At 41.0% G+C, this 27469-nt stretch overlaps 1 protein-coding gene and 1 long non-coding RNA gene across 5 annotated transcripts in view; one reads left to right on the top strand and one right to left on the bottom strand.

The window, feature by feature from the left end:
* Positions 1 to 24592, bottom strand: part of LOC122563519 (XK-related protein 8-like) — a 34191-nt gene extending 9599 nt beyond the window's left edge. Inside the window, exons 1-3 of one of the 3 annotated variants that reach the window (XM_043717344.1) lie at positions 24014 to 24592; positions 16419 to 16609; positions 3982 to 11202 (exon numbers count right to left, since the gene is read on the bottom strand). In XM_043717344.1, the coding sequence (XP_043573279.1) occupies positions 10481 to 11202; positions 16419 to 16609; positions 24014 to 24342 (1242 nt within the window). In that variant the 5' untranslated portion in view covers positions 24343 to 24592 and the 3' untranslated portion in view covers positions 3982 to 10480. Of the gene's footprint in view, positions 1 to 3981; positions 11203 to 16418; positions 16610 to 24013 lie in introns of those variants that run through there. The other 2 variants (XM_043717345.1, XM_043717346.1) reach the window with 2 other exon arrangements.
* Positions 16234 to 24074, top strand: LOC122563523. 2 transcript variants are annotated; one of them, XR_006315624.1, is made up of 3 exons: positions 16234 to 16275; positions 17044 to 17121; positions 23988 to 24074. It is a non-coding gene; the product is annotated as an uncharacterized LOC122563523 (long non-coding RNA). The 2 variants fall into 2 exon arrangements; XR_006315623.1 differs by having other exon boundaries at positions 23964 to 24050.
* Positions 24593 to 27469: the final 2877 nt, after the last annotated feature.

Here is a 27469-nt window from a genome sequence, read left to right as displayed (position 1 = left end):
CTTAAGTATACTCCTACTTCCTTTATACTCTTATGAGGATTCACTCGATCTATCCTATCTATACCTTACATATGCTTCCTTCTTTTTCTTAACCAAACCCTCAATTTCTTTAGTCATCCAGCATTCCCTATACCTACCAGCCTTTCCTTTCACCCTAACAGGAATATACTTTATCTGGATTCTCATTATCTCGTTTCTGAAGGCTCCCCATTTTCCAGCTGTCCTTTTACCTGCGAACATCTGCCCCCAATCAGCTTTCAAAAGTTCTTGTCTAATACCGTCAAAATTGGCCTTTCTCCAATTTAAAACTTCAACTTTTAGATCTGGTCTATCGTTTTCCATCATTATTTTAAATCTAATCGAATTATGATCGCTGACCCCCAACGTGCTCCCCCACTGACACCTCAGTCACCTGCCCTGCCTTATTTCCCAAGGGTAGGTCAAGTTTTGCACCTTCTCTGGCAGGTACATCCACATACTGAATCAGAAAATTGTCTTGTACACACTTATGAAATTCCTCTCCATCTAAACCCTTAACACTATGGCAGTCCTAATCTATGTTTGGAAAGTTAAAATCCTCTACCATAAACACCCTATTTTTCTTACAGATAGTTGAGATCTCCTTACAAATTTGTTTCTCAATTTCCCTCTGATTATTAGGGGGTCTATAATACAATCCCAATAAGGTTATCATCCCTTTCTTATTTCTCAGTTCCACCCAAATAACTTCCCCGGATGTATTTCCGGGAATATCCTCCCTCAGCACAACTGTAATGCTGAAATGCTTTTAATGCTGGTCAATGCTTTTCAGTTGTCTGACTTCCAATGCTTTCACCAGTTTGTAGGAGACACCAGGTGACTGATTTACTTATTAAAAGTCTCTGACTTAGGAGTTAAAAGTCACAGCTTACAACAACTGCTGAAGAAAAGAGGAACTGTTTACTTCAACTTTAAAGTGGGTTTTGACCGCAGAGAACAGAGACAGTTTTTGTGTTGGTGGAGATAAAAGCATTTCTGTCTTGTCCTCAGTCCCAAGCTGCTCAGTTATCTGAGAACCAATCACACTGTTGGCAGACACAAGGCTTTTATCATCAATAACAGCAATTTGATTTGGTATCTCCACTCTTATTACAATGAACCATGTCCATTTCTGGTTGTAGGTTTGTTCACTGAGCTGGAAGGTTCATTTTCAGACATTTCGCCCATAGCTGTTAGCGGGTTTTGAGAAGATTTGTAGCACGAGAATTCCTAGAAGCATGGCATTCCAACCGGAACTCTATCAACAAACACATTGACTTGGATCCCATTTACCACCCCCTGAGAAAAAGTACAGGAAATGACATCACCATAGGAAATAACATCACCAGCCCAAGGAAACCCAAACATATAAACAGAAAGCAGGCTACACTACCAGTGCTTCATTCGGAGGCTCACTGACGATATTGCCTAGTATGGTGACAAAATGTCTGAAAATGAACCTTCCAGCTCAGCAAGCAAACCTACATCCATAAATGGACACGCTTCATTGTAATAAGCGTGGACATACCAAATCAAATTGCTGGAAGTTAAATGGTAGACCAACTGGAGAAACAGTCTGAGGACTTTGGAAAATGAGATAATAGGTACTAAAATAGTAGAAGGGGTAGAAACAGAACATGCTTTCTGAGAATATACAAAAAGGGAGAAAGAGTACAGTATGGCGGATTTGTGGAACAGTCCACCTGACCAGCACATCTGTAGAGGAGACCAAATAGGGTGCAATGGATGCAGTACATTGGTGGGGATGCAGGTAAATTTCTGATGGATGTGGAAGGATCCTTTGGGGTTGTGGTCCATCAAGTAATACTTCCATCTGAGTATTGTAATGTGATTTTACAAGTGACTCATGAAATTTCAATGGCAGGTAATTTGCAGATTAAGAAAACAGGCTAAAATATTAAGACATTTTTATTGATCAGGATTACATAGCATGTCTGGCAAAAAGCAAGGCAATTTATGTGTTGTGTCATACCGAAACCCAAACTTTCAATTAAACCTGGAAAAAGTGAGGATGGCAGATGCTAGAGATCAGAGTCGAGAGTGCGTTGCTGGGAAAGCACAGCAGGATGGGCAGCATCCGCAAAGCAGGAGAATTGACATTTCGGGCATAAGCCCTTCATCAGGAATGAGGCTTGTGGGCTGGGTGCTGAGAGATAAATGGGAGGGGGGGAATATGAGGCGTTCCTTCTTCAGGTGTTGGGTGGTAACTGTTTGGCAGTGGAGGTGGACCAGGACCTACATGTCCTTAATGGAGTGGGAGGGGGAGTTGAAATGTTCAGCCATGGGGCGGTGGGGTTGGTGGGTGCGGATGTCCCAGAAATGTTCTCTGAAACGATCTGCAAGGTGTCCTGTCTTCCCGATCTAGAGGAGACCACACCAGATGCAACGTATGCAGTAGATGACAATAGTGGAGGTACAGGTAATTTCTGATGGATGTGGAAGGATCCCTTGGGGCCTTAGACAGAGGTGAGGGGAGTAATATGGGCACAGGTTTTGCAACTCCTGTGGTGGCAGGGAAAAGTGCCAGGAGTGGAGTGTGGACTGGTGGAGGTGCATGGACCTGACAAGAGAGTCACAGAGGGAGTGGTCTGTCCAGAATGCTGAAAGGAGTGGGGAGGGAAATATATCTTTGGTGGTGGGGTCCATTTGGAGGTGGCAGAAATGGTGGAAGACGATGCGATGTATGTGGATGTTGGTGGGGTGGAAGGTGAGGTCGGGGGGGGGGGATTCTGTCTTTGTGTATGGAGGAGTGGGGTTCAAGGGCAGTGGTGCACGAAGTGGAGGAGATGCATTGGAGGGCATCGTCATCCACGTGGGAAAGTAAGTTGCAATCTTGGAAGGAGGCCATTTGGTATGGTCTCGGGTTGAATTGGTCATCCTGGAACAGGTGTGGCGGAAGTAGAGGAATTGGGAATAAGAGGTACATTTTTACAGAGGTAGGGTGGGAGGAGGTGTACTCTAGGTAGCTGTGGGAGTCGGTGGACTTGTAGTAGATGTCTGTGGTTAGTCGGTCGCCGGAGATGGAGCTGGAGAGGTCCAGGAAGGGGGAGGGAGCTGTCCGAGATGGTCCAGGTGAATTTGAGGTTGAGGTGGAAGGGTTTGGTAAAGTTTATGAACTGTTCAACCTCCTCATGAGAGCACAAGGCGGTGCCGATACAGCATCGATGTAGCGGAGGAACAGGTCGGGGATGGTGCCAGTGTAACTACAGAAGATGGACTGTTCCACATACCCGACAAATAGGAAGGCATAGCTGGGTCCCATGCGGGTGCCCATGGCTACCTCTTTGATTTGGAGGAAGTGGGAGGATTGGAAGGAGAGGTTGTTGAGGGTGAGGACCAGTTCAGCCAGGCAGATGAGGGTGTCAGTGGAAAGGTACTGGTTGGGATGGCATGAGAGGAAGAAACGGAGGGCTTGGACACCTTCATCGTGACAGATTGATGTGTACAGGGACTAGATATCCACAGTAAAGATGAGGCATTGAGGGCCAGGGAAGTGAAAATCTTGGAGGAGGTGAAGGGCGTGGGTGGTGTCACAAACATAGGTGGGCAGTTCCTGGACTAAGTGGGATAGAATGATGTCAAGGTAGAAAGAGATGAGTTCGGTGAGTCGACCAGGGCAGTCAGGTTTGTGAATCTTAGGAAGGAGGTCGAATTGGGCAGTGTGGGGTTCACGGACAATGAAGTTGGAGGCTGTGGATGGGAGATCCCTAGTGGTGATGAGCTTGTCTGGAAGATGATGGTTTGGTGATGGGAGGTGAAGTCATGATCAAGGGGGCAGTAGGAGGAGGTGTCTGTGAGTTGGCGCCTGGCTTCAGCAGTGTAGAGGTCAGTGCGCCACACTACTACTGCGCCCCCCCCCCCTTGTTTGCGGGTTTGATGGTGAGGTTGGGGTTGGAGTGGAGGGCTGCGCATTCTGAGGGCATGAGGTTGGAGTGGGTGAAGGGGGTGGACAGGTTGAGGAGGTCGATGTCACAGTGGCAGTTTGAAATGAAGGGTGAGGCCTTTACTGAGGACTAAACGTTCATTCTCAGTGAAGGGGAGGTCTGGGGGAATGGTGAACACACGACAGGGCTGGCAGCTAGGACCTGGATTGGAGCTGGAGACGGAGACAATTCCTTGAGTGGGTGTGATTATAGGGTCAGGAGTGACATCATCAATGGAAGTGATGCTCACAAAGGGGGCAGACAGGCTAATAGCGGCGTCCACAGGGGAGGAAGTGACGTCACGAGTGAAGCGGGCAACATTTTGGTTTGGTTCTTGGCGGGTGACATCACTGGTGGCTGAAGTGATGTCGGTGATAGAGCCTTTCATGTCTAGGTGAGTGATGTCTTTAGGGGCGAAAGTGGCTGCTGCAGCAGCAACTGGGGTTGGAAGTGACATGCAAGGTAGGTATCATGTCTGTGCTGGGGCAGGGGGATGAATCTAGCGGTCGGGGTAGCAGCAATCTTCCTGGCAGTTGTGGAGTTCGTTGAGTGGACAGCGATCGCGGAGGTGGTGTGGTCGGCAGTGGCTGCAGGCCATGCAGCAGGGGCGGAAGTGACGTCATCATTCGCCCCGGCAGTCATGGAAGGAGCAGCCGCGTGGCTAATGGTGTCTGGGCAGTTCCAGAGACCAGGAGAAAGTTCTGGAAAGTTTGAGGAAACCCATGTACATGAAAGTTGGTTTAACTTGCATTCTTCCAAATCCAGTACCAGCTTTTGAAGAACCATTTAGCAGGGTCTAAATAGGTTGTATAAAACTCAACCTAAAATCAGGAATGAGAACCATTGTCATTTCATAACTCTAATGAGTCAATGTTTCCTCGATTTCCTGAAGCAAAGCATTTAGTAAGAAATACTGTAAAAGCTGTAGTGGAAAACTTTTTTTTTATTTATTGAAATGCAGATTATCCATAGAAATACAATCTGACCTGGGTTAAAATTTTATGTCTCAGTTTGAAGAATTAATAACTAGTTTTGGAATCAAACAACTTATATCATCTGCTTATTACCTACAATCTCAAGCTGTACCAAAAGATGGTCATGATGCTGGAACTGGTGTTGGACTGGTATGGACGAACTTAAAAATCACATAACACCAGGTTATAACCTGATGTGTAATTTTTAACTTTGAAAAGATGGTATCAGATTTTGAAACTTGTGTTTACATTTGAATGATTGAGAGGAAAGAATTCCTTTGTTAAAATGTGCTATTAGGGATGTTCCTAATGAGTTCACAGGATTTAGTCCTTTTGACATATGGACATGAGGTAAGAGGCCCATTAAATAAAATTAATAAACAAAATTCAGAAAAATCTAACTCTTTCAATCTAAGTCTTAAAGAGAAATTGATGAATGTTTGCAAGTTGACTAGAAGACATGTGAAAGAACCCAACAAATAATGAAAACTAAAGCAGACAAAAAGTCCAAAATTATAACTTTTGTTGCAGAAGGTAAGGTATTATTATTGTTGCCAGACTCTGGGAAATCATTAAAAGCAAGGTTCACTGGACCTTAACAAATTGAGAAGGAACTCAATAATGTAAATTATGTAGGCGAAAATGAGGACTGCAGATGCTGCAGAGTTGAGAGTGTGGTGCTGGAGAATTCTGATGAAAGCCTTTTGCCCAGAATGTCAAATCTCCTGCACCTTGGATGCTGTCTGACTTGCTGTGCTTTTCCAGCACCACACTCTTGAATGTAAATTATGTAGTGAGCGCACAAAACAGAAGAAAGAGCCAACAAATGTGTCATGTTAACGTGCTGAAAAGATATTATGATAGGGATGATGGTCAGGAGAAAAGTGTACTTACATTAGTGAAGGAAGTAAGAAATGAAATAGAAATACCAGAACAATCGGAGAATTAAATCTTAAAGGGAAATTTCAAAAGTTAACACTCCAACAATAAGAATGAAAAACCCAGAGATGCTTAAAAGGGTGGAGATTATAATGACTTATCTTCCAGAAAATTATTAAAGTGACTAACAAAGTTCCGTACAGAAATATAAATCAATCAATCAAGGAAGATTGATTCATTCTTTAATGTGGAGGATACGTTACCTATAAAGCAACACCAATATAGTCTCGGTGTGAGGAGATTTGCTCAGGTGGGATAAGACATTATAGAATGGAGTCAAAGTAGCTAGAACTCATAATGAAACCAAAGTTGGATGGGTTACAAAGGTATTGTATTATCATAAAGTCAACATGGCAATGAAAATGGGCTCATGTCCTATATCAAGACTGGAGGATTGTATAAACAGAATGGACATGCACAGCTGGTCAAAGAAGTTGACTTTCTAAAGTCAAATTGACAAATTTATTAACGGATCAATCTAAAGAAATATTGGCTTTCGTGACATCGGATGGACTTTGTTAGTGCAAAAACATGCCATTTGGAATGAAAAGTGCACCAACAATGTTTCAATACTTGACCAATAAAGTAATTAAAGGATTTAACTGTACTGTTTATATCAACAATTTGGTTTTGCATTCTGACCCAAATTTATAAACAAACCAGAGAAAAGCATTTACAGAGCAACCTTGGTTATCCGAACCTTGATTATCCAAATTTCGGATTATCTGAACAAGATCTCAAGGTCCCGATGCTTGGGTAAACTGTGACAACAACAACGGCTGAGACCTGAGGGCGTAAAAATCTCCTGCTCCATCTTACATTGAAGTCTTACTTGAAGTATGATACTCTATTTGAAACAAGATCCTCTGTTGTAAAATAATAGCTACATATTAAATAAAAGCTTAAATAAGAGAACTTACCAAGCGAGAGAAGCCGTATTTGGGGCCGTGGTGTGCCTGTAGCAAGGGGAACGCATGACACCACTGGCCACCGGGGGAACTGCAACCTGGTCTCACACCCACACCTCATGGCTATCAGATCAGTTATCCGAACATTTGATTATCTGAACAAAATACTACCTGCCCATGATGTTCCAATAATCGAGGTTGTTCTGTATATCATTTGACGTAATTGTTCAATCAAGTGCTATAAGCCAAGTTGGTTATAAATTTGGGTCAGAATGCAAAAGCCAAGTCTCAGGTAACTTATTGGGGCCATATTGTGGGGCAAATATCACTAAAAGAAGTAAAAGTACAGGCTATTTTTCCTAAGACCAAACATTATATTTTAAATTGTATAGCATGAGTGGATTGTATTGCATATTTGTTCTGAACATTATTGTTGATGGTGCACCTTTAAATAAACTTGTCAAAAAAAAGCAAAATATTTGAATGAATGTAACAGTTCAAATTGTCTTTACGAAGTTGAAAGCTCTACTTACAACAGCATCAGTGTCAGCTGTGCCAAATTATGCAAAACAAATTAAACTAGCTATTGATGCCAGTAATATTGATAAGGAGCTGTTTCGCTGTAAGATGATGCAGTGAGAATTGAACGACCTGTCAGTTATTTTCAAAAACAAACTGAACACAAATGAACAGAAATATTTGACTGTGGATAAAGAGACATTAGGTTTTACATTAGTTCTACATTATCTTAAAGTTTACATTGGTAACAATATGGAAGAAACTTCCATTTATACAGACCACAATCCTTTGACCTTCTCAGAAAGGGGAATGTCATGAGTTATTGCGAGCGCACATAACAAAGTTTGTGTAATGTATAAAAATGATTACTGTCCGACTCATTGTATATTTAATTCCAACATCTTATTGTTGGAATGTTATAGAATTAGTGGTCAGAACACTTTGATACCTCTTTTGGATTTATTTTAATTCTTCTTTGGGAAAGGTGTGATGAAACTGTGTGATTTATATATAATCTATATGCATTTTAGTATCATTTATTGCAAGTTTGGGTTTGTCTGTGTGTTTGGAGTGAACAATTAGCTTTTTAAAATAAATAAAACTACAATATTTCAAGTAATAGGAAGTCGCCCAGAGTTCATAGAGAACTATTCAGAGAATCTAAGAGGGTTTGTTCTAGCTTTCAGTCTGTGCTGGGAACTCATTTGAGAATGAAGCAAGTATCAAGTTCCAAAGTGCTGAGAAGTCTTTCAATGTAGTTAACATGTAGTAAGCAGTGTTCAAAGGAGAGGAATTTAAAATGATAACATTTTTGTTGAATATCAAGTCATTATTAATCCCAGACTGGATTGTTAGGATTCAGTCAGTGGAAACAAGTTTTTAATTAAAAAAAAAAGGAATTTAAGTTGCATCAGGTACAGTATAGCATTGGAAGGAAACTAAGTTAGGAGCATAATAATGAAGAAAGCGTTATCTACAGTTCCAGCAGATAAGTTAAAAACTGTTGTTTCTATTCAGTCTCATATGCAAATACATACGTGAAAATAAGAACAGCTGACCTGTTGAGGTACCAAGTACAAATGAAGATGCAGCCTTCAGGGACAGCTGATATATTTACAGTCAATCCAGATTAAACACTCAATACTTTGCATTTCTTTCACAAATAATGAATTATAAGCAGTTCAAACTAACTAAATCAGAATTACTGTTAATTTTAATACTTACATTTACCCTGAGAAATTGATAAAGTTTTAAACTAATGTAACTCTAAAACATTTCAATCTCTGCATTTGAGCTGGCACATACACGTTGTCAAATATCTAACTGCATATAACCACTATAAGTGGCCTTTTTGGGAGGATGGGATTTCATCTGCATTTAGGTATACAGTATAGTCATAAATGCATTCTTTAGAAGTGTATTGTTTGCCATATATCATTTGCCCAAAGGAAATATTCCCATCCTCACACTTTATCTCTATTTGCACATAATACATTTGGTTATATATTAATGCTTCACTTGTCATATGTAAACTGGCTGATAACGTTTTCAGTCATACCAAATATTTGTTGCATTCTCCAGATAAGATATACAATAACAACAACTTGCACAAAGAGCTCATAATCTTTTCCTGTTCAATCTCCTCTGTTCGGCATTCATTAAATGCTGTATTCTGCTATAAGCACTGTCTGTACCTCACTCAAGTTGCTGTATTTCTTGTGTGAACCTCGATCATGACTATTGTAACATCATAGCCTAAATTGGTTCCCCTAACCTCAACAGGCAGAGAACTGTAGCAATCAATGAAAACAACTCCCTCCTTGCACCAATTTTTCATCTCTAAACCTATAGTGTCACAGCCAGTTATTGTGCTGCTCATTAGTCCCTGGCAACAATCAACTGAGCTGACATAAGCAGGGCATTAAGCCTTGAATTTTCCCACTCTCATGGCTTTCATTCGGATCCATCCCGAGAAGCCTTAATATCTTCCATTTCAGTTGCCTAACTTTGTGATTGATTATACAATTCAATCTCTGTATTTGTAATGATAAATTATGTAAATTTCTCTGCTGCACCATGATATACATAAAGAAGTTTTGAAACTTGTTTGTTTTTGACTGTATTTTATTCATTTTGAGTAGGTGAAGGCAGTAAAATTCAATCTAATTTTCTTTCTGTTATACAAGCTTACAATAAATGACATATATTGTGGGAAAATTCAGCCAGAACTCCTGAGGCCAATTTGGATGTTCTCACTACTGCTCCAGCTGAGCTCAGCTAACTCAAAAATCTAACCTGGGAACAACAAAGAAGTAACTGAACAGGATTGCAGGACAAATGTAAGTTTAAGACATCCAGAAAGTCTTTGAAAATTTAACAAACTAGATAATACTGGACATGATTAAGGGGCACAGAATTAGGGGAACTATAACTTCTTGCATTGTAAAATAGTTGGAAGCAGAAAATAAATTAGAAGTTCAAAGCTGTTTTATTTCTTTGAGGGAGTGACAGCAGATAACTATGCCCCAAAGATTTCTGTTCCAGAGTTATTTCTGTTAGTTTCTGTATCAATATTATATACATAATGCTAGTGCAAGTAGTGTCCAAATTTGTCAATGATAGTAAAATAGGTATAGTGAATAATTTTGAGTAAAAAAAGAACCTGCCCAACGTTATTGATAAGCTGTTGTGATTGGTAATCCGGTCAGTAGGTAGACATTTGAAAAGCAGCAATTACATAATGTCAACACTTCAGGCAGATTATGGTTGAACAAAAGGAAACAGACATGGGAACAGGACAAAAACATCGGTTTTAACTTATTGCTCATACAATTTGGCCCAATGACCTAATTCCATTATAATTTCTACATAACTCAATAGATGAGGAAGAATTAACACCACCTTGAGTAATCATAGAGATACTCCCCTTCATTGACTCATGGTTGGCATCTCCATTCCGAGATGCTGAGTTTAAGCACATTAGTTTAATAACACCCATTACGTAACCTGAGATTGGCAAGAGGGGAGAAAGTTGGAACAAAAATTATTTGAAGAATGACCTGCTCTTATTGTGCGCATTCTCCTTAGTGCATTTTGACCTGAAATATATGAGACATGAAATTTAATGGCGGAGAAAAAAACTTTTACATAAATTGACATTCAACAGAATACTGGACCCTTAGACTTTAGTTTCCTCCATATTTGAGCGGCGTCTGTTTCCCTCAGGTTTAGAAAAGTAAAAACATTTGGATAGAATTTGCATTCTCTTGTTTATCAAAGGTCTGCTCTCACAAATGGATCGGAATCCAACCTCTTGTTGAATGTCTGTTTCATCAGTTGTTAGCAAGTCTGCTGTGAGTGTAGGATGAAGATACTTGTAATAAGTGCACTTTACAATCACTCCAAGAAAATATGATGATGATATTGCAATAAGGAGTGGGAGTGTGTAGGAGGCAGTTAAAACTGGATCTCTATAGATCCACCAAAATCCAACTAAAATCCCACAATCCACAGCCAAGAACGAGTGATAAATAATCTGTCTGATGATCGTTTTTCCCGCAGCAACGTTAAGCCAGGTGAAATACAAGATCACAGCTACTGCACCCCTGTAGAAAACTTCTTCAGGAATGTTGTTCATAAAGTCCGTGCCTTGCTGGCAAGTCCAAATAAACATTGGCAGGCATATAAGAGCAAAGTGCAAGAGGACATAGTGTTTGAATATGGTTGCAAACAGGGCGATGCTACAAATCCTAGGACAGATGAGTAGCAGGTTAAAGATAAAATAAATCAGCGCAGACTTGAATTTAAGATGCATTTTGTCAGAGAGCGAGCTGCGCAGGGATTTGTGAAAGTCCAGGATGGCCCAGGCAATGGAAAGGAAAGACGCCACAATGGAGAAACCTGTGGAAATTGGAACAGTGTGAGGACAATGATAAGAAGGTTTACCACATTATTTGGAGATGCCGGTGTTGGACTGGGGTGTACAAAGTTAAAAATCACACAACACCAGGTTAATGTCCAACAGGTTTAATTGGAAGCACACTAGCTTTCGGAGCATCGCTCCTTCAGGACTACCACCTGATGAAGGAGCGACACTCTGAAAGCTAGTGTGCTTCCAATTAAACCTGTTGGACTTTAACCTGATGTTGTGTGATTTTTAACTTTGTACCACATTATTGGTTGCTTAAGCAATTTATTGAGTAGCAGAAATTCATCTTTGTGTCATTATGTCAGGAAAACCTGCCATACGTTGATTCACACAATAACACCTTTAAGGGGATTAGGCTCATTTAACAAGACAGTAATTTATAAAATATTTGGCAATTACAACAAAATACTATGTCCAATTAAACTACTATTGTGCAGTTTCACTGTAAGTTGCCATTTCCAAATACTATTTTACTGGCCCTTAAAATGCTGTATATTTACTGAAGTTACAAATATCACAAAGATACAGAAAGCATCTTCATTTCAAATCGAGCAAGAGCAAAATTATACAAGGCCAAAATTATCACTTATTTTTAACCTAATAATTTGTTTCTTGATGCTGAAAGGTGGAGGTGAAGAGGTGAAATTAGCCAGGGAACCATGACCCAGTGACTTTTCTTGGAAAGCTTTGTGTATCATTTAATTAAATAAATGCAGCTGCAGGACAACAAAATCTTAACATTCAGTCCAAGAATCATTAACAAAATGAGGACTGATGTATTTTTTTGCAAAGAAAATGACTGTTTCTTAATGCAACCTGCAATAGCTGTCCAACTTTGGAAGTTAAACAGCGATGGGATGATACTCCATACTCAAATAGCGTCTTGAAACATTGGACCCAATTTTAACTGTTTAAGTCAATGCGTTACCAGTGAGTTAAAATATCACCCTGTCTAAACTAATTCTGGATTCTGTCTGAAGGATCATCACTTGTAACAAAAACCAAGCTCCTGGAACAGTAACATCGATAATTGTGTGAAGTGGTAAAACGAGGGAAAGAGACACTTTATGAAATAGTTATGAAAACTGTGGGAATGCACTCGTGGTGCTGTTCTCTAGAAAAACTAACTTATAGCTATTTTTAAATAGCTTTGTCTGTATTTTGTTTATCAAAACAAATCTGTGTTGAACAGCTGCTGTCAGAAGTATGTATTTTTATGCAAGGGGCATTTGAAAATTTAGAGTTATCATATAATTTAGTTAGCTGACCTCCTTCAAATGGAATGTGATTCCTCCACTTACACAGTCAGTATCATGAAATAAAATATATAAAGAGTAATATCTCTATTTAAGATAGTTTCTAAACAACCTGCTCAGAGATTGTAGGAGAAAGTGAGGACAGCAGATGCTGGAGATCAGAGCTGAAAATGTGTTGCTGGAAAAGCGCAGCAGGTCAGGCAGCATCCAAGGAGCAGGAGAATTGACATTTCGGGCATGAGCCCTTCTTCAGGAACGCCCGAAACGTCGATTCTCCTGCTCCTTGGATGCTGCCTGACCTGCTGCGCTTTTCCAGCAACACATTTTCTGCTCAGAGATTGTGTCATACACCTCTAGAACAGGTGGGTCTTGAACCTAGACTTCCTAGTTTTACAGGTAGGGATACTACCACTGCACGACAAAATTTCTATTTAACTGTGGAATCTTGAAATCTTCCCAACTGTTGTACTGTCGTCAGCCATAGTAAGTGGCTAATTGGAAATCTGATCAAAGCAGAAATGGTAACATAGTTATGTTACTGGATTAGAATCCATGTTCCTGGACTACTATTCTGGAGACATGAATTCAAATCCCACAACTACTCCCTAATGGGGAGGTGGTGGCCTAATAACCTCCAAGTCTAGGTTAATGTTGTGGGAACAAGGGTTCAAATCTCACCATGGTGAAGGTTGAATACAATGTAATCCAATGGCAACCATATGACCATTATTGTAAAAATACATTTGGTTCACCAGGGGCAGGAAATCCACTGTTCTACATATGACTGCAGATCTACTGCAATGTGCTTGCCTCTGGCCTAATGAGAAACAAAACAGAAATTGCTGGTGTTATGGAGCAGATCAAACCCATAATACCATAAGACCATAAGACATAGGAGTAGAAGTAAGGCCATTCGGCCCATCGAGTCCACTCCACCATTCAATCATGGCTGATGGGCATTTCAACTCCACTTACCCGCATTCTCCCCGTAGCCCTTAATTCCTTGTGACATCAGGAATTTATCAATTTCTGCCTTGAAGACATTTAGCGTCCCAGCCTCCACTGCACTCTGTGGCAATGAATTCCACAGGCCCACCACTCTCTGGCTGAAGAAATGTCTCCACATTTCTGTTCTGAATTTACCCCCTCTAATTCTAAGGCTGTGTCCACGGGTCCTAGTATCCTCGCCTAACGGAAACAATTTCCTAGCGTCCACCCGCTAAAAATACATTAAGATAGCCTAGATCCTAACCTGTTCTTATTTTAAAGTGTAAGGTGTTGCATTCCAGATGCAATTCAGTTGGTCAAGCTATTTCACTTTAAGCAAAATATAATTTATTTTTACACTATAGTTAAAAAAAAGACAAAATAAAAATAAAAGAATTAGCTTAACTGTAGCTACTGAAATGCTTAACAAAATAATATATATGATATAATAATATATATAATATTAACTACTACTAATTAACTGTTCGAATACAGTAAGGTCACATAAACATATCCTGGGCAAAGGCAAATTCAGTAAAATAAATATTTTCACATGCAATTCTAGCAGCACGACGAGAACCCCAGCTTTTACCTATAATGGAGAGAGGAATAACAGCTTCCATACCCCTGCAATTGCTGAAAGCTAAAACAAAAATTCCTGGTTTTGTGGGAGTTTGACCCCACCCTTTCAGGCTGCTTCTATTGTTTCAACTTTAAAAAAGAAAAGTGATAAAGAAAGCCAGGGAACTATTGACTAGTGAGCCTGACATCAGTTGTGGGCAACTGTTCGAAGAGATCCTGAGGGACAAGATTTACATGTATTTGGAAAGGCAAGGACTAACTAGAGACAGTCAACATGGTTTTGTGAATGGAAGATCTTGTTTCACTAACTTGATTGAGATTTTTGGAGAAATAACAAAGAGGATTGATGAAGGTAGAGCAATGGACATGATCTACAAGGACTTCAGTACGGCTTTCAGCAAGGTTCCACATGATAGACTGGTTAGTAAGGTTAGATCACAGAATACAGGAAGAACTAGTCATTTGGATACAAAACTGGCTTGAAGGTAGGAGACAATGGGTAGTGGTGGAGAGTTGCTTTTCAGACTGGAGGCCTGTGACAGCATTCTGCCACAAGGATCGGTGCTGGGTCCACTGCTTTTTGTCATTTATATAAATGATTTGGATGAGAAAATAAGAGGTATAGAGAGTAAGATAACATCAAAATTGGAGGTGTAATGGACAGTGAAGAAGGTTATCTCGGAATACAACGGGATCTTGATCAGATGGGCCAGAGGGCCGAGGATTGGCAGATGGAGTTTAGTTTAGATAAATATGAGGTGCTGTATTTTGGAAAGGCAAATCAGGGCAAGACTTATAAACTTAATGGTAAGGTCCTGGGGAGTATTGCTGAACAAAGAGACCATGGAATGCAGATTCATTATTCCTTCAAAGTAGTCATGGGTAGAGAGGATAGTGAAGAAGGCATTTGGTATGTTTGTCTTTATTGTCTGTGCATTGAATACAGGAGTTACGAGGTCATGCTGTGGCTGTACAGGATATTGGAAAGGTCACTTTATTGTATGCAATTCTAGTCTTTCTCCTATAGAAAGAATGTTATGAAACTTGAAAGGGTTCAGAAATGATTTACAAGCATGTTGCAAAGGGTCGAGGGTTTGGGAGAAGCTGAATCGGCTGTGACTATTTTCCCTGGAGTGTCGGAGGCTGTGGGGATCTTATAGAAGTTTGTAAAATCATTAGGGGCATAGAAAGCGTGAATAGCCAAGGTCCTCTCGCCAGGGTAGAGAGTTCAAAACCAGAAGGCATAGGTTTAAAGGAAGAGAAGAATGTTTTAAAAGGGACCTAAGGAGCAACTTTTTCACACAAAGGCTAATGCGTGTATGGAATGCGCTGCCAGAGGAAGTGGTGAAGGCTGGTACAATTAAATCAATTAAAAGGCATCTGGATGGGTATACAGATAGGAAGGATTTAGAGGGATCCTGGCCAAATGCTGGCAAATGGGATTAGATTTTTTAGGATACTTGATTGGCATGGACAAGTTGGACCGAAGAGTCTGTAACTATACTGAATAGCTCTATGTCTCTAAACTTGATATTGAGAAGTCATTGGAAAATAAAGAAAACTTGATTATTTGCCAACTGTGCAATTAATAACCAATAATTAATAAATAAGTCAGTGAGATTTTTCCATTTGTGCCCTCACTAACATCTTTCTTCTTGTGTATAAAAACACATTATATATTGTGAAACACAAGATGATATATGCACGTCTCAAACAGAAGTTTATCGCCCTCCTCAGCTCCAAATTCATGGTAAAGAGATATTAGTTTCCTTCTCAGCTAAAGCTGCTTTTATAGTTTTTGCTTTATAATGTATACAACTGCCTTGACATTAGAATGGAGTTCCTCGTTGAACAAAATGGTTTATTAAAGCTTTCTATCAGCTCTATTTCCTCTGCTGGCTTTCTTGAATACCTGAGTGGATGAAACTTGCTGAATCAAACTAGTATTAAAAGGTGCATTTATACTAAGCTGCTTTTTAGAATAATTTATAACCTTAAATTTATTTGCATAACATCATGTTGTTGATGTGATCTTTGTTTTGCATATGATTACACTGGGGAGAAAGTGAGGTCTGCAGATGCTGGAGATCAGAGCTGGAAATGTGTTGCTGGAAAAGCGCAGCAGGTCAGGCAGCATCCAGGGAACAGGAGAATCGACGTTTCGGGCATAAGCCCTTCTTCAGGAATGGGGAAAGTTTGTCCAGCAGGCTAAGATAAAAGGTAGGGAGGAGGGACTTGGGGGAGGGGCGTCGGACTGTCTGTTGTTCTTGTTCATACACATTTGCCTTCTTTTTATAACTTTGTTTCATGATACTGTGATTGGATGACATTGTGACCTACTTACGACAGTAGTTAACACTTACACTGGTGAAGCTTCATTTGGTTCTTCAACATCATGATATACAGCATCAGTGTGAGTTGAGGAGCACTTTCAAAAATACTCTCGAAGAGTCGTAGCATGCTGATATCATTGATCAGGTAAATAATATATTGCAGACCCACAGTGTCCCTTTCTTTGTGCATTCGGAACCCCACCTCCAGTGCTGTTATATACCTGATGGAACAAAGTGTAATTCATAAAGTAACACTATGGTGGATCTTGTACCTTCTGTTTTGTACACTTGAAGACTGCTATGGATGACAAAAGCAATTCTGCCCATCATGAGGCATCGATCTCAAAGCCTACATTTCCTTATCACAGCATTAAACTATTTTGTATATGATTTCTGTACATTCACCTGTACCAATAAATCTGTCCCAGGTACTGACCATATTTTGTACGAAAACTACTTAACAAGAACAATAACTTAATACATTAAAGGTGTCTTATAAATGTGTAACATTTCACAACAACTTTGCAGGAACATACTAAACCAAAGTATAACACTGAGCTACACAAGAAGGTATTAGATAAGATGACCAAAAGTTGGCTCAAAGTGGAAGGTTTCAAACAGTAATCCTTCTTAATTTTCTTTTCTGCTACTCAAGCCTCCAAGACCCATGCAAGGCACAACTTCCAGAAGCGGAAGTACATGCCACGACTGGGATGCTGACACCGATTGGTTGGTAAGTACTTGCATGGTGGATCTATCGTAGTTCATAGTGATCACACATTTAGCAAGTGTTGGTTGCTTGGTAAGTCCAGCTTAGCACTGATGTGCATGAGTCTGAGCTTCGACCTGTGACATATCAGGCAGGGGAAGAGATAATTGGGCACTGTGTTTCAGGAGGCAGTCACACCCTGTAGGTTAAGTACTACAAATTTGACCAGTGGTCAGAGATGTGAGTGAGGGTGCAACTATAAATGAGGCAGATAGAGGGATCCTGAATTTAGCATTGGAGGAGCCTCAGTTCTTGATCTTGTCCAACAGGTATGAAGTACTTGTTCACTGTGTGGATGAGGCAAAGGACTGTAGGGCAGATAGGCTAACTGACCACTGCCCTATGGTACAGGAGGCCATGCAAGCATGGGGTTGCAAAAAGAACAGTAGTAATGGCAGGGAATTCTATAATTAGAGGTGCAGATAGCATCCTTTATAAGCAGGATTGAGAGTTTCACATGGTGCGTTGCCTACCTTGGGCCAAGGTAAGGGATATTGTGAGTTGGCTTGAAGGGATATATGTGTGGAAGGGGCAGGATCCAGTTGTTGCAGTTCATGTTGGCACTAACAACATAAGCAAGAGTAGGCAAGGGGTCCTGTTTGGGGAACATCAGGAATTAAGAACACAATTAAAAAAAGATTGGAGTGGAGTGGGAAAGAGGGGTTCCAGTTCATGGGGCACTGGCAATAGTATTAGGACAACAATGGACAGGTTGCATCTGGACCAGGATTCCAGTAGAAAGGCTAAATAAGGTGGTCACAAAGTTGTAAATGAGTTGAAAGGAGGTGAGGGCTCAAGACAGATTATTAAAATTTCCAGAACAAGTAACAGGACATAAAGTACAGAAAGGGTCAGGAGGCTAACTTCTGACACGGCAGATGAGTGGACAACTATGAGAAGGGGTGCACTGAATGCAAGAATGAGGGTGTTGTATTTAAATGCATGCAGTATATGAAATAAGGTAAATGAGTTTATAGCATAGATTAAAGTTGGCAGGTACCATGTTCGGGTATTACAGAGACATGGCTTCAAGCGGATCAGGGTAGGGAACAAAATATCTGAGTATACGCATCCAATCAAAAGGATAGGTAAAGGTGGGAGGGTTGCCTTGTTAGTAAGAAATTAAATTAAATTGACAGACAGAAGCAAGTGTTGGGTCAGAAGTAATTGAATCTCTGTCGGTAGTGTTGAGGAACTGCAATGAAAAAGAGCTTGATATGATTTTTTGCCCAGACCCTCTAGCAATAGTCATGATGTGGGGAAGAAAATAAATCACAAGGTAGAAAAGGTGCAAAAGAAATTTACTAATACAATAATCATAGTTGACTTCAATATGCAGGTGGACTGGCAAAATGAGATCACAAGTGGATGCCTAGAAAAGGAATTTGTGGAATGTCTGCAAATGTTTTCTTGGAGCAGCTTGTGATACAGCCGACTAAGAAACAGGCAATTCTGGATTTGGTGACATGGAATGAGGCAGACTTGATCAAAGAAATTAAGTTGAAGGAGCCTCTAGGAACCATAATATAATAGAATTCACCCTGCAGTTTGAGAGGGAGAAACTGGGATCAGATGTAACGGTTTTACAGTTGAGTAAAGGTAACTATAAAGTCATGAATGAGGAGCTGGCTAGAATTGATTGGAAGAAGAACCTAGAGGGAAGACGGTGGAGCAGCAAAGGCAGGAGTTTCGGGAGGTAATTCAGGAGACACAGCAGAAATTCATCTCAGAAAGAAGAAATGTACTAAGGGGAGGAAGAGGCAACCATAGTTGAAAAGGGAAGTCAGGGATGGCATAAAAGCAAAAGAAAAAGCATATAATATAAAAGATAAGAAAGAGGCAAGAGTGGGCATTGGACTGCTGGAGAAGTAGTAATGAGACACAAAGAAATGGCAGAGAAACTGAATGGGTACTTTGCAACAGACTTTACAGTGGAAAACATCACTAGCATACTAGAATTTCAACAGAGTCTGGACAGAGGTGAGTGTCATGACCATCACTAAGGAGAAGGTACTGGGAAAGCTTAACGGTTTGAAGCTGGATAAATCACCTAGACTAGGTGGACTACACCCCAGCATTCTGAAGGAGACAGCTGAAGAAATTAGAGAGACATTGGTGATAATTTTTCAGGAACCACTGGAGGCAGACAGGTTCTCAGAGGACTGGAAAACGGCTATTGTAAGACCTCTTAAGAAGGGTGGGAGGCAGAAAATGGAAAAATCATACACCAATTAGACTGACCTCAGTCGTCGGCAAGATTTGAGAGTCAATTATTAAGGATGAGATTGTGGAGTACTTGGAAGTGCGTGGTAAAACAGAGCTGAATCAGATTGGTTTCATCAAGGGGAGGTCTTTTACTTTTACAAATGCACCATGGAAAGCATTCTATCTGGATGCATAACAGCTTGGCACAGCAACTGCTCTGCCCAGGACTGTAAGAAACCACAGAAAGTTGTATGCACAACTTAGACCATCAGGGAAGCCAACTCCCATCCAAGGACTTCACTTCTTTGAGAAGATGACCAAACAGGTGGATGAGGGTAAAGCAGTTGATGTGGTATATATGGATTTCAGTAAGGCGTTTGATAAGGATCCCCCCGGTAGCTACTGCACAAAATACGGAGGCATAGGATTGAGGGTAATTTAACAGTTTGGTTAAGAAATTGACTAGCTGAAAGAAGACAAAGAGTGGTGGTTGATGGGAAATGTTCATCCTGGAGTTCAGTTACTAGTGGTGTACCGCAAGGATCTGTTTTGGGGCCACTGCTGTTTATCATCTTTATAAATGACCTGGATGAGGGAGTATAAGGATGGATTAGTAAATTTGCAGATGACACTAAGGTCAGTAGAGTTGTGGATAGTGCTGAAGAATGCTGTAGGTTACAGAGGAACATTGATAAGCTTTGAGAGGTGTTTAATTGAGACATTTAAGATAATCAGAGGGTTCGATAGGGTGGACAGTGGGAGCTTTTTTCCTCGGATGTAATGGCTAGCACAATGGGACATAGCTTTAAATTGAGGGGTGATAGATATAGGACAGATGTCAGAGGTAGTTTCTTTACTCAGACAGTAGTATGGGCATGGAACAGCCTGCCTGTGACAATAGTAGACTCGCCAACTTTCAGGGCATTGAAATGGTCATTGGATAAACATATGGATGAAAATGGAATAGTGTAGGTTAGATGGACTATGGTCAGCAAAGTTTTAGAAAGAATTCTGAGGGATAGGATTTATGACTATTTGGAAAAGCATAGCGTGATTAAAGGCAGTCAGCATGGCTTTGTGGGCAGCAGGTCATGCCTTACAAATCTTATTGACTTCTTCGAGAAGTGACAAGACAGGTCGACGAAGGTCAAGCAGTGGATGTGGTGTATATGAACTTCAGCAAGAAGGGCATGTGCCCGAAACGTCGAATCTTCTGTTCCCTAGATGCTGCCTGACCTGCTGTGCTGTTCCAGCAATAAAGTTTCAGATTTGATAAGGTTCCCCATGGTAGGCTCATTCATAAAGTCAGGAAGTATAGGATACAGGGAGATTTGTCTATCTGGATTCAGAATTGGTTGGCTGACAGAAGGCAGAGTGGTTGTAGACGGAAAGTATTCTGCTTGGATGTCAGTGTTGAGTGGGGTCCCACAGGGCTCTGTTCTTGGGCTCTGCTTTGTAGTTTTTATAAATGACTTGGATGAGGAGGTTGAGGGGTGGGTTAGTAAATTTGCAGATGACACAAATATTGGAGATGCCATTGATAGTATCGAGGGATATTGCAGGCTGCAGCACAACATAGACAGGATGCAGAGCCGGGCTGAGAAATGGCAAATGGAGTTCAACCTAGATAAATGCAAAGTGATGCATTTTGGAAGGTCGAACTCGAATGCTGAATACAGGATTAAAGACAAGATTCTTGGCAGTGTGGAGAAACAGAGGGATTTTGGTGTTCAAGTACACAGATCCCTCAAAGTTGCCACCCAAGCGGATAGGTATGTTAAGAAAGCATATGGTGTTTTGGCTTTCATTAACAGGGGGATTGAGTTTCAGAGCCGTGCAGTTTTGCTACAGCTCTACAAGTCCCTGGTGAGGCCACACTTGGAATTTTGTGTCCAGTTCTGGTCGCCCTACTATAGGAAAGATACAGAGGCTTTGGAAAGGATGCAAAGAAGGTTTACCAGAATGCTTCCTGGACTGGAGGGCTTGTCTTATGAAGAGACATTGACTAAACTGGGACTTTTCTCTTTGGAGAGAAGGAGGAAGAGAAGTGACCTGATCGAGGTATACAAAGTAATGAGAGGCATGGATAGAGTCAGTAGCCAAAGACTTATCCCCAGGGCAGGATTGACTGGCATGAGGGGTCATAGTTTTAAGATGTTAGGTGAAAGGTATCGAGGGGATGTCAGAGGAAGGTTCATTACGCAGAAAGTTCTGAATGCACGGAATGCGTTGCCAGCGGTGGTGGTAGAAGCAGAGTCATTAGGGACATTTAAGCGACTGCTGGACATGCACATGGATAACAGTGAATTGAGGGGTGTGTAGGATAAGTCATTTTATTTTACATTAGGATTAATGCTCGGCACAACTTCGTGGGCCAAAGGGCCTGTTCAGTGCTGTACTTTTCTAAGTTCTATGACTTCAGATTGATTTCACAGGTCAGCGCAATATCGAAGGGCCTGTACTGCGTTGTCATGTTTTATGTTCTATTTACACTTCTTGTTGCCGCGGAAAGGCTGCCACTATCATCAAAAACACCTCCCATCCTAGCAATGCTCTCTTCCAACTTCTTCTGTCAGGCAGAAGATACAGAAGCTTGAACATACACACCTACTGATTCATGAACAGCTTCTTGCTGTTATTAGACTAATGAATGGACCTCCCTAACTTCACATAATGTAGACCTTGTTAATGTTGATCTTGCTTGGCACAGCTCCTGTGCAGTGTAACCTTGTATGCTTCACTCTGTCTAAGTACACTATGATCTGTATGTCCTTGTTTGCTATGATCTGCCTGCACTGCTCACAAAACAAAACTTTTCACTGTACTTAGGTACATGTGACTACAATAAATCAAATCAAATCAAAGTCACACCTGACAAATCAGTTAGACTTATTTGACAAGGTAACGAGCAAGTTAGATAATGCATGTGGATGTGATCTATTTGGAATTCCAGAATGCCTTTGACAGGAGACTGCTAAATAAGATAAGAGCCCATGATGTTAGGGAATGGGTAGAGGATTGGCTGACTGGCTGAAGACTGAGAGTGGATATAAAGGGGTCTTTTCAGGATGGCAGCTGATGACTATTCAAGGTCAGTATTGGGTCCAGAACTGTTCACATTATATATTAATCATCCGGATGAAGGAACTCAGGGCCTTGTTGCTACGTTTGCAGATGACACAAAAATAGGTGGAAGAACAGGTCTTGTTGATTAAGCAAAAAGGCTGCAGAAGGAGTTGGCCAAGAAAGGAGAATGGGCAAAGCAGCGGCAGATGGAATACAATGTGGGAAAATGTGAGGTTATGCACTTTGGCGGGAAGAATAGAGGCATAAACTATTTTCTAAATGGGGAAAGACATTGGAAATCTGAAGGACAAAGGGACTTAGGAGTCCAAGTTCAGGATTCTCTTCAGGCTAACATGCAGGTTCAGTTGGCAGTTGGGAAGCAAATGCAGTGTTAGAATTCATTTTGAGAGGGCGAGAATAAAAGATGCAATTGAAACTGTATCAGGCTCTGGTCAGACTGAATTTAGAATATTGGGTCCCATATCTAAGGAAGAATAGGGCCTTGGAAAGGGTTCCAAGGAAGTTTACAAGAATGACCTTGGGAATAATGGCTTTGTCATGAAGAGTGGTTGAGGACTCTGGGTATGAACTTGATGAGTTTAGGAGGATGAGGGGAGGATCTCACTGAAACTTACAAAACACTGAGAGGCCTGGATAGAGTATACGTGGAGAAGATGTTAACACCAGTAGGACAGACAAGGACTTGAGCCACCTCCTCATAATGAAGGAATTTCTTCAGCCAGACAGTGGTGAATCTGTGGAGACCAAGTTTTCTGGTGTATTTAAGAAAGAGATAGATTGGTTTGTGATTATTAAGGAGTCAGGGGTTATAGGGAGAATCAGGAGAATAGGGTTGAGAAACATATCGACCATGATTGAATAGCAGAGCAGACACAATGGGCCAAATGGCCTAATTCTGCTCCTATGTCATATGGACACAGTTGCTATGACACACCTTTGCAGCAGGTAAGACTTGCACCCAGGAGTTCTGACAGAGTAGCACTGCATTACCCTGCAAGAGACCCCCAAAATGGCAATTAGGATTATTTTAAGGAACTTGTTCAGATACACCATGACACACCTCTTGTGGCTGCCAGGTATACCACAGGACTCCTCAGGTGTAAACATCCAGGGATGTCACATTCACTGTGGCTGAAACAGTGTCTCAGTATTCCAGCCCCATGGGGAGCTGACAGAAGTGCCCTCCAGCTGCTGCTGCATCAAAGATAATGGAAATCTTACAAAGACTATTGGTTACAGCTTGCCAGAGCAGGGAACTCGCCAGGGACTAGAACAAATTTGTGGCCACCCAATTCTTCTCGGTCCTCCTGAGCGGGACAGCCGGATGTCCTTCAGTGGGTCTCAAATCTTCCATCCACCCCAGCCACTTGCTCCCCTCTTTCTGCTTATCAAATCCTGTCTTTCACCATATCTCGTTTTCTCCCTGTCCTGTTCGTATTTCACCGTTGTTCAGCTTTTTTTTTCTTTCTTTCTCCTTCATCTTTTTTGCAACATTTTACTGCTGCTCTAAGTAGCAACCATATCTGCTCTGTCATGAGGTTTCTCCGTCCTATCCACTACTGACCTGACCAGGAATCCCAGCTGCAGTCCGTGTAATAGCCGCAGGGCACCATCCCCGACCGTGGTCTTGAAGGGCGGAAGGAGTCCCGAATTGGAAAGGCTCTTCAACTGCTCTCGATCCCCGGCAAACCAGCACCAGCTGAACATCTGAACGACCACTGAGCAAAACAGCACCACAAGTAACACGGCACCAGCCCAGAAATAATCTCCTGCCTCGAAGAAAGAGGCCACCACCCAGACATCAGTCCCCAGATCGAAGAGAAAAGTGGCCAGCCCGAGGCAGATGAAGATCAGATCGTGCAGCGAGAAACGGAGCTCATCGCCCGAGCCCATCGATGCAACAAAAGAGTCGAGGACTCGGTCGTTTACTTTAGAACTGATCGCTTACTTGGAACTTCGAAACTTTTGGTTCCGCTTTGGGTTGTTGCTGCTGTCGACTCAATCCTCATCTTCAGCAAGGCATACTGTTTCATTTTACTGAAGTTTCAAAGGATTTTTAATTCCTGACACTGTAGTGTAATTTATTAAAAACAAACAAATATGGGGAGGAAATGAAATCAGGCAAGAGGGAACAAAACTTGTAATATAATATTTTTCAGTGGCACCCTCTAGTGTTTCTTCCCTCAGTCCACGTCAGATTCTTGCTCTGACGCTGGTTGATCTCACTAAACTAGAAAGAAAATACTGTGGATGCAGAACATCAGAATTTTTGTTTATTTACTGAAAATGGATATAACAAGCTGTCATATACTTCTCTGTGAAAATTGCATCTAATTAGTATCTCAATGTTAAACCTGCAAGTTTTCCATTTAGCGTCTGGGAATGTCAAATCAAACTAACTAAAAGTTAGAGCCAAAATAACCTTCCATGTTCTTTTTCTTGGGGGTGGTAAATGGGATGTCAATGTGTTTGTTCATAGTCGCCACCTCCTGAGAAAAAGAGGAGGAAATGACATCACCATACGAAATGATGTTACCACAGGAAATGATGTCACCAACCAAGGAAACTCAAACATATAAATAGAAAATGGGCTACACAACCAGTGCTTCATTTGGAGGCTCACTGAAGATGTTACTTAGTATGGTAATGAAACATCCGAAAACAAACCTTCCAGCTTAGTGAGCAAACTTACATCCATCCACTTATAGAAGGGGGAAGCTGTGACCTAGGTATCAGAGTTTAGAGATTAGTTTGTTTTAAATTATGGTGTTGAAGGCGGAAGTATAGTCAATACATAGGATCATAACATTTTTTGAGAGGTGTCTTAGGCTGTGATGCTAAGTGAGAGAGGGTGTTCTCCCGCCAACTATTTTATATTTCAAATTAGAAAATGGATCTGGTGGTCAGCCTACAAGTGTGGATTTAGGTGTGGGGGAACCGGAGTCCCTCTTCAGGGTGGTTTACTATCGCACTCAGGGCCCTTTAACCCTGCCAGGATTGGTGGTTTCCCCAATTGGGCTGCCAGGAGTTTATCTTCAGGCAGCTAAAATGTCCAACACTCTGTTTCTCTTTATTGGTCACAGGTGGCTCTCACCAAATTGTGTCAGCCTTCATGGGAGGTCATTGGGAAGTCAGACCTGCTGGCTTATCCCATTACCCTACTTCTGCAAAAATAGCTGAAAGGGACTCTGGTCAGCGAGAATAATTCTCACTCTCACCCACCTCCAATCTTGGCCTCAATCCAGCCCATGAATTTCCAGTTTTGTTTTACACCAGTATTTGCTGATTTAGTTTATCACTGATGTAGGCTGAAGGGAAATTGGGTTTTTACTCTTCAGAAAATGTGGGTCTCCTCAAGGGCTCAGCAATTGATTTCTTTTTGTCTTGATAGGTGACCTATTTTTAAAACTTTTGTTGGAATAATTTATTTATATGAACCATGCATTATGTTACTGGAACTGTTTTCAGTGGCTAAAACAATATTGGGAATTTGACTTCTATTTAAGGATCTTTTAAATTCATTTTGATTGCCTTTAGAATATTTGTTGAGGGGGTGCAAAGCCTTGATGTTATTTTATTATCAATAACAGTAAAAAGTTAGGGCCCAAAAATTAAAGGTTATTGGAGAAAATCTGTCTTTCTTTTGTATCATGAATGGATGTAAATGTGCTCATGTTCCAACAGAAAAATATATTTCCATTTTGGCAAGTGTCATGTTAACAAATGAAATCTGTAGTTAAAGAAGTACGTGTCCATTTTGAAGCACAGGTGATTTTAAAGCTTTTTTGACAAAACATTTTTCAAAGATTTTTCTATATTTTCAATTAATTGTATATGTTATATGCAGTGTATCCATCTTGTAAACAGCATGTTATCAAAACTTTTCAGATAAACTTCATTTTGAACATTTTTGTTTCTGAATGTATCGTCATATCATAATGCTTGCAAAGGCCATTCTGTGACCCTTAGTCAGATACAGATCCAACATTCCAAATTTGGCTGGCAAAACTGTATGATGCCGCATTTAATTGAAAACTATTTCTTCGTCCCAGTATCTACTCTTGCCTCTCCTCAGGACATTTGTATGTATGTCACCAGATTTCCTCACTTCTATAATACTACTGATAATAGGGTGGGGTTGGTTGAGTAAAAATTAAACACATGAGAGATTAGGGTTTTTTTAGGGGTGACTCTGTTTGCCAATTATTGCTGTGTTGAGTTCCATTCACAATCTCAGTGAGAAAGCAACTAATGTCAGCCTATGGTAAGACAATAACTTTGAGATTTAGGTTAACAATTAGGTATTGGACATATGAATAACACAAGACACAACCTCTAACTTTCAATACCTGTGTTTTTCATCATCAACATTTCGTGTAATCTGTGACCAAGAGGTTTAACTGGGCAATGTGAATAGGATACAATCTGGATATTTCACCATGCTGCTACTTTCTCTTATTCACAGAATTTGGGCACGTTGGCTAGGCATTTATTGTCTATCCCTAATTGCCTTCAGAAGGTACAGTGAACTACTTAGTTGAATTGCAGCAGTCCCTGGCATGTAAGGGCATCTGCTAGAGAGGGAGTTCTAGGATTTTAAGAAATGGTGAAGGAACACTAACGTAATTTCAAGTCAGGATGATGTGTGATTTAGTGGACTGCTTGCAGGTGGTAGTGTTCCCATGCTTCTGCTACTCTTGTCCTACTAGGTCGTAGAAGTTGCAGATTTGGCAGCTGTTGCTAAAGGAGCCTTGGTGAGTTAGTGCAGTGCATCTTGTAGATGGCCAAGCATGTGGATGAGGGTAGAGCAGTGGATGTAGTGTACATGGATTTTAGTAAGGCATTTGATAAGGTTCCCCATGGTAGGCTTATGCGGAAAGTCAGGAGGCATGGGATAGAGGGAAATTTGGCCAGTTGGATAGAAAACTGGCTAACCGGTCGAAGTCAGAGAGTGGTGGTAGATGGTAAATATTCAGCCTGGAGCCCAGTTACAAGTGGAGTTCCGCAGGGACCAGTTCTG

The sequence above is a fragment of the Chiloscyllium plagiosum genome, chromosome 27, assembly GCF_004010195.1.
Source record: "Chiloscyllium plagiosum isolate BGI_BamShark_2017 chromosome 27, ASM401019v2, whole genome shotgun sequence".
In the NCBI taxonomy this organism is placed as follows: Eukaryota; Metazoa; Chordata; class Chondrichthyes; order Orectolobiformes; family Hemiscylliidae; genus Chiloscyllium; species Chiloscyllium plagiosum.
Note: the sequence above shows the minus strand (reverse complement) of the source record. Positions and strands in the feature narration are given on the sequence as shown.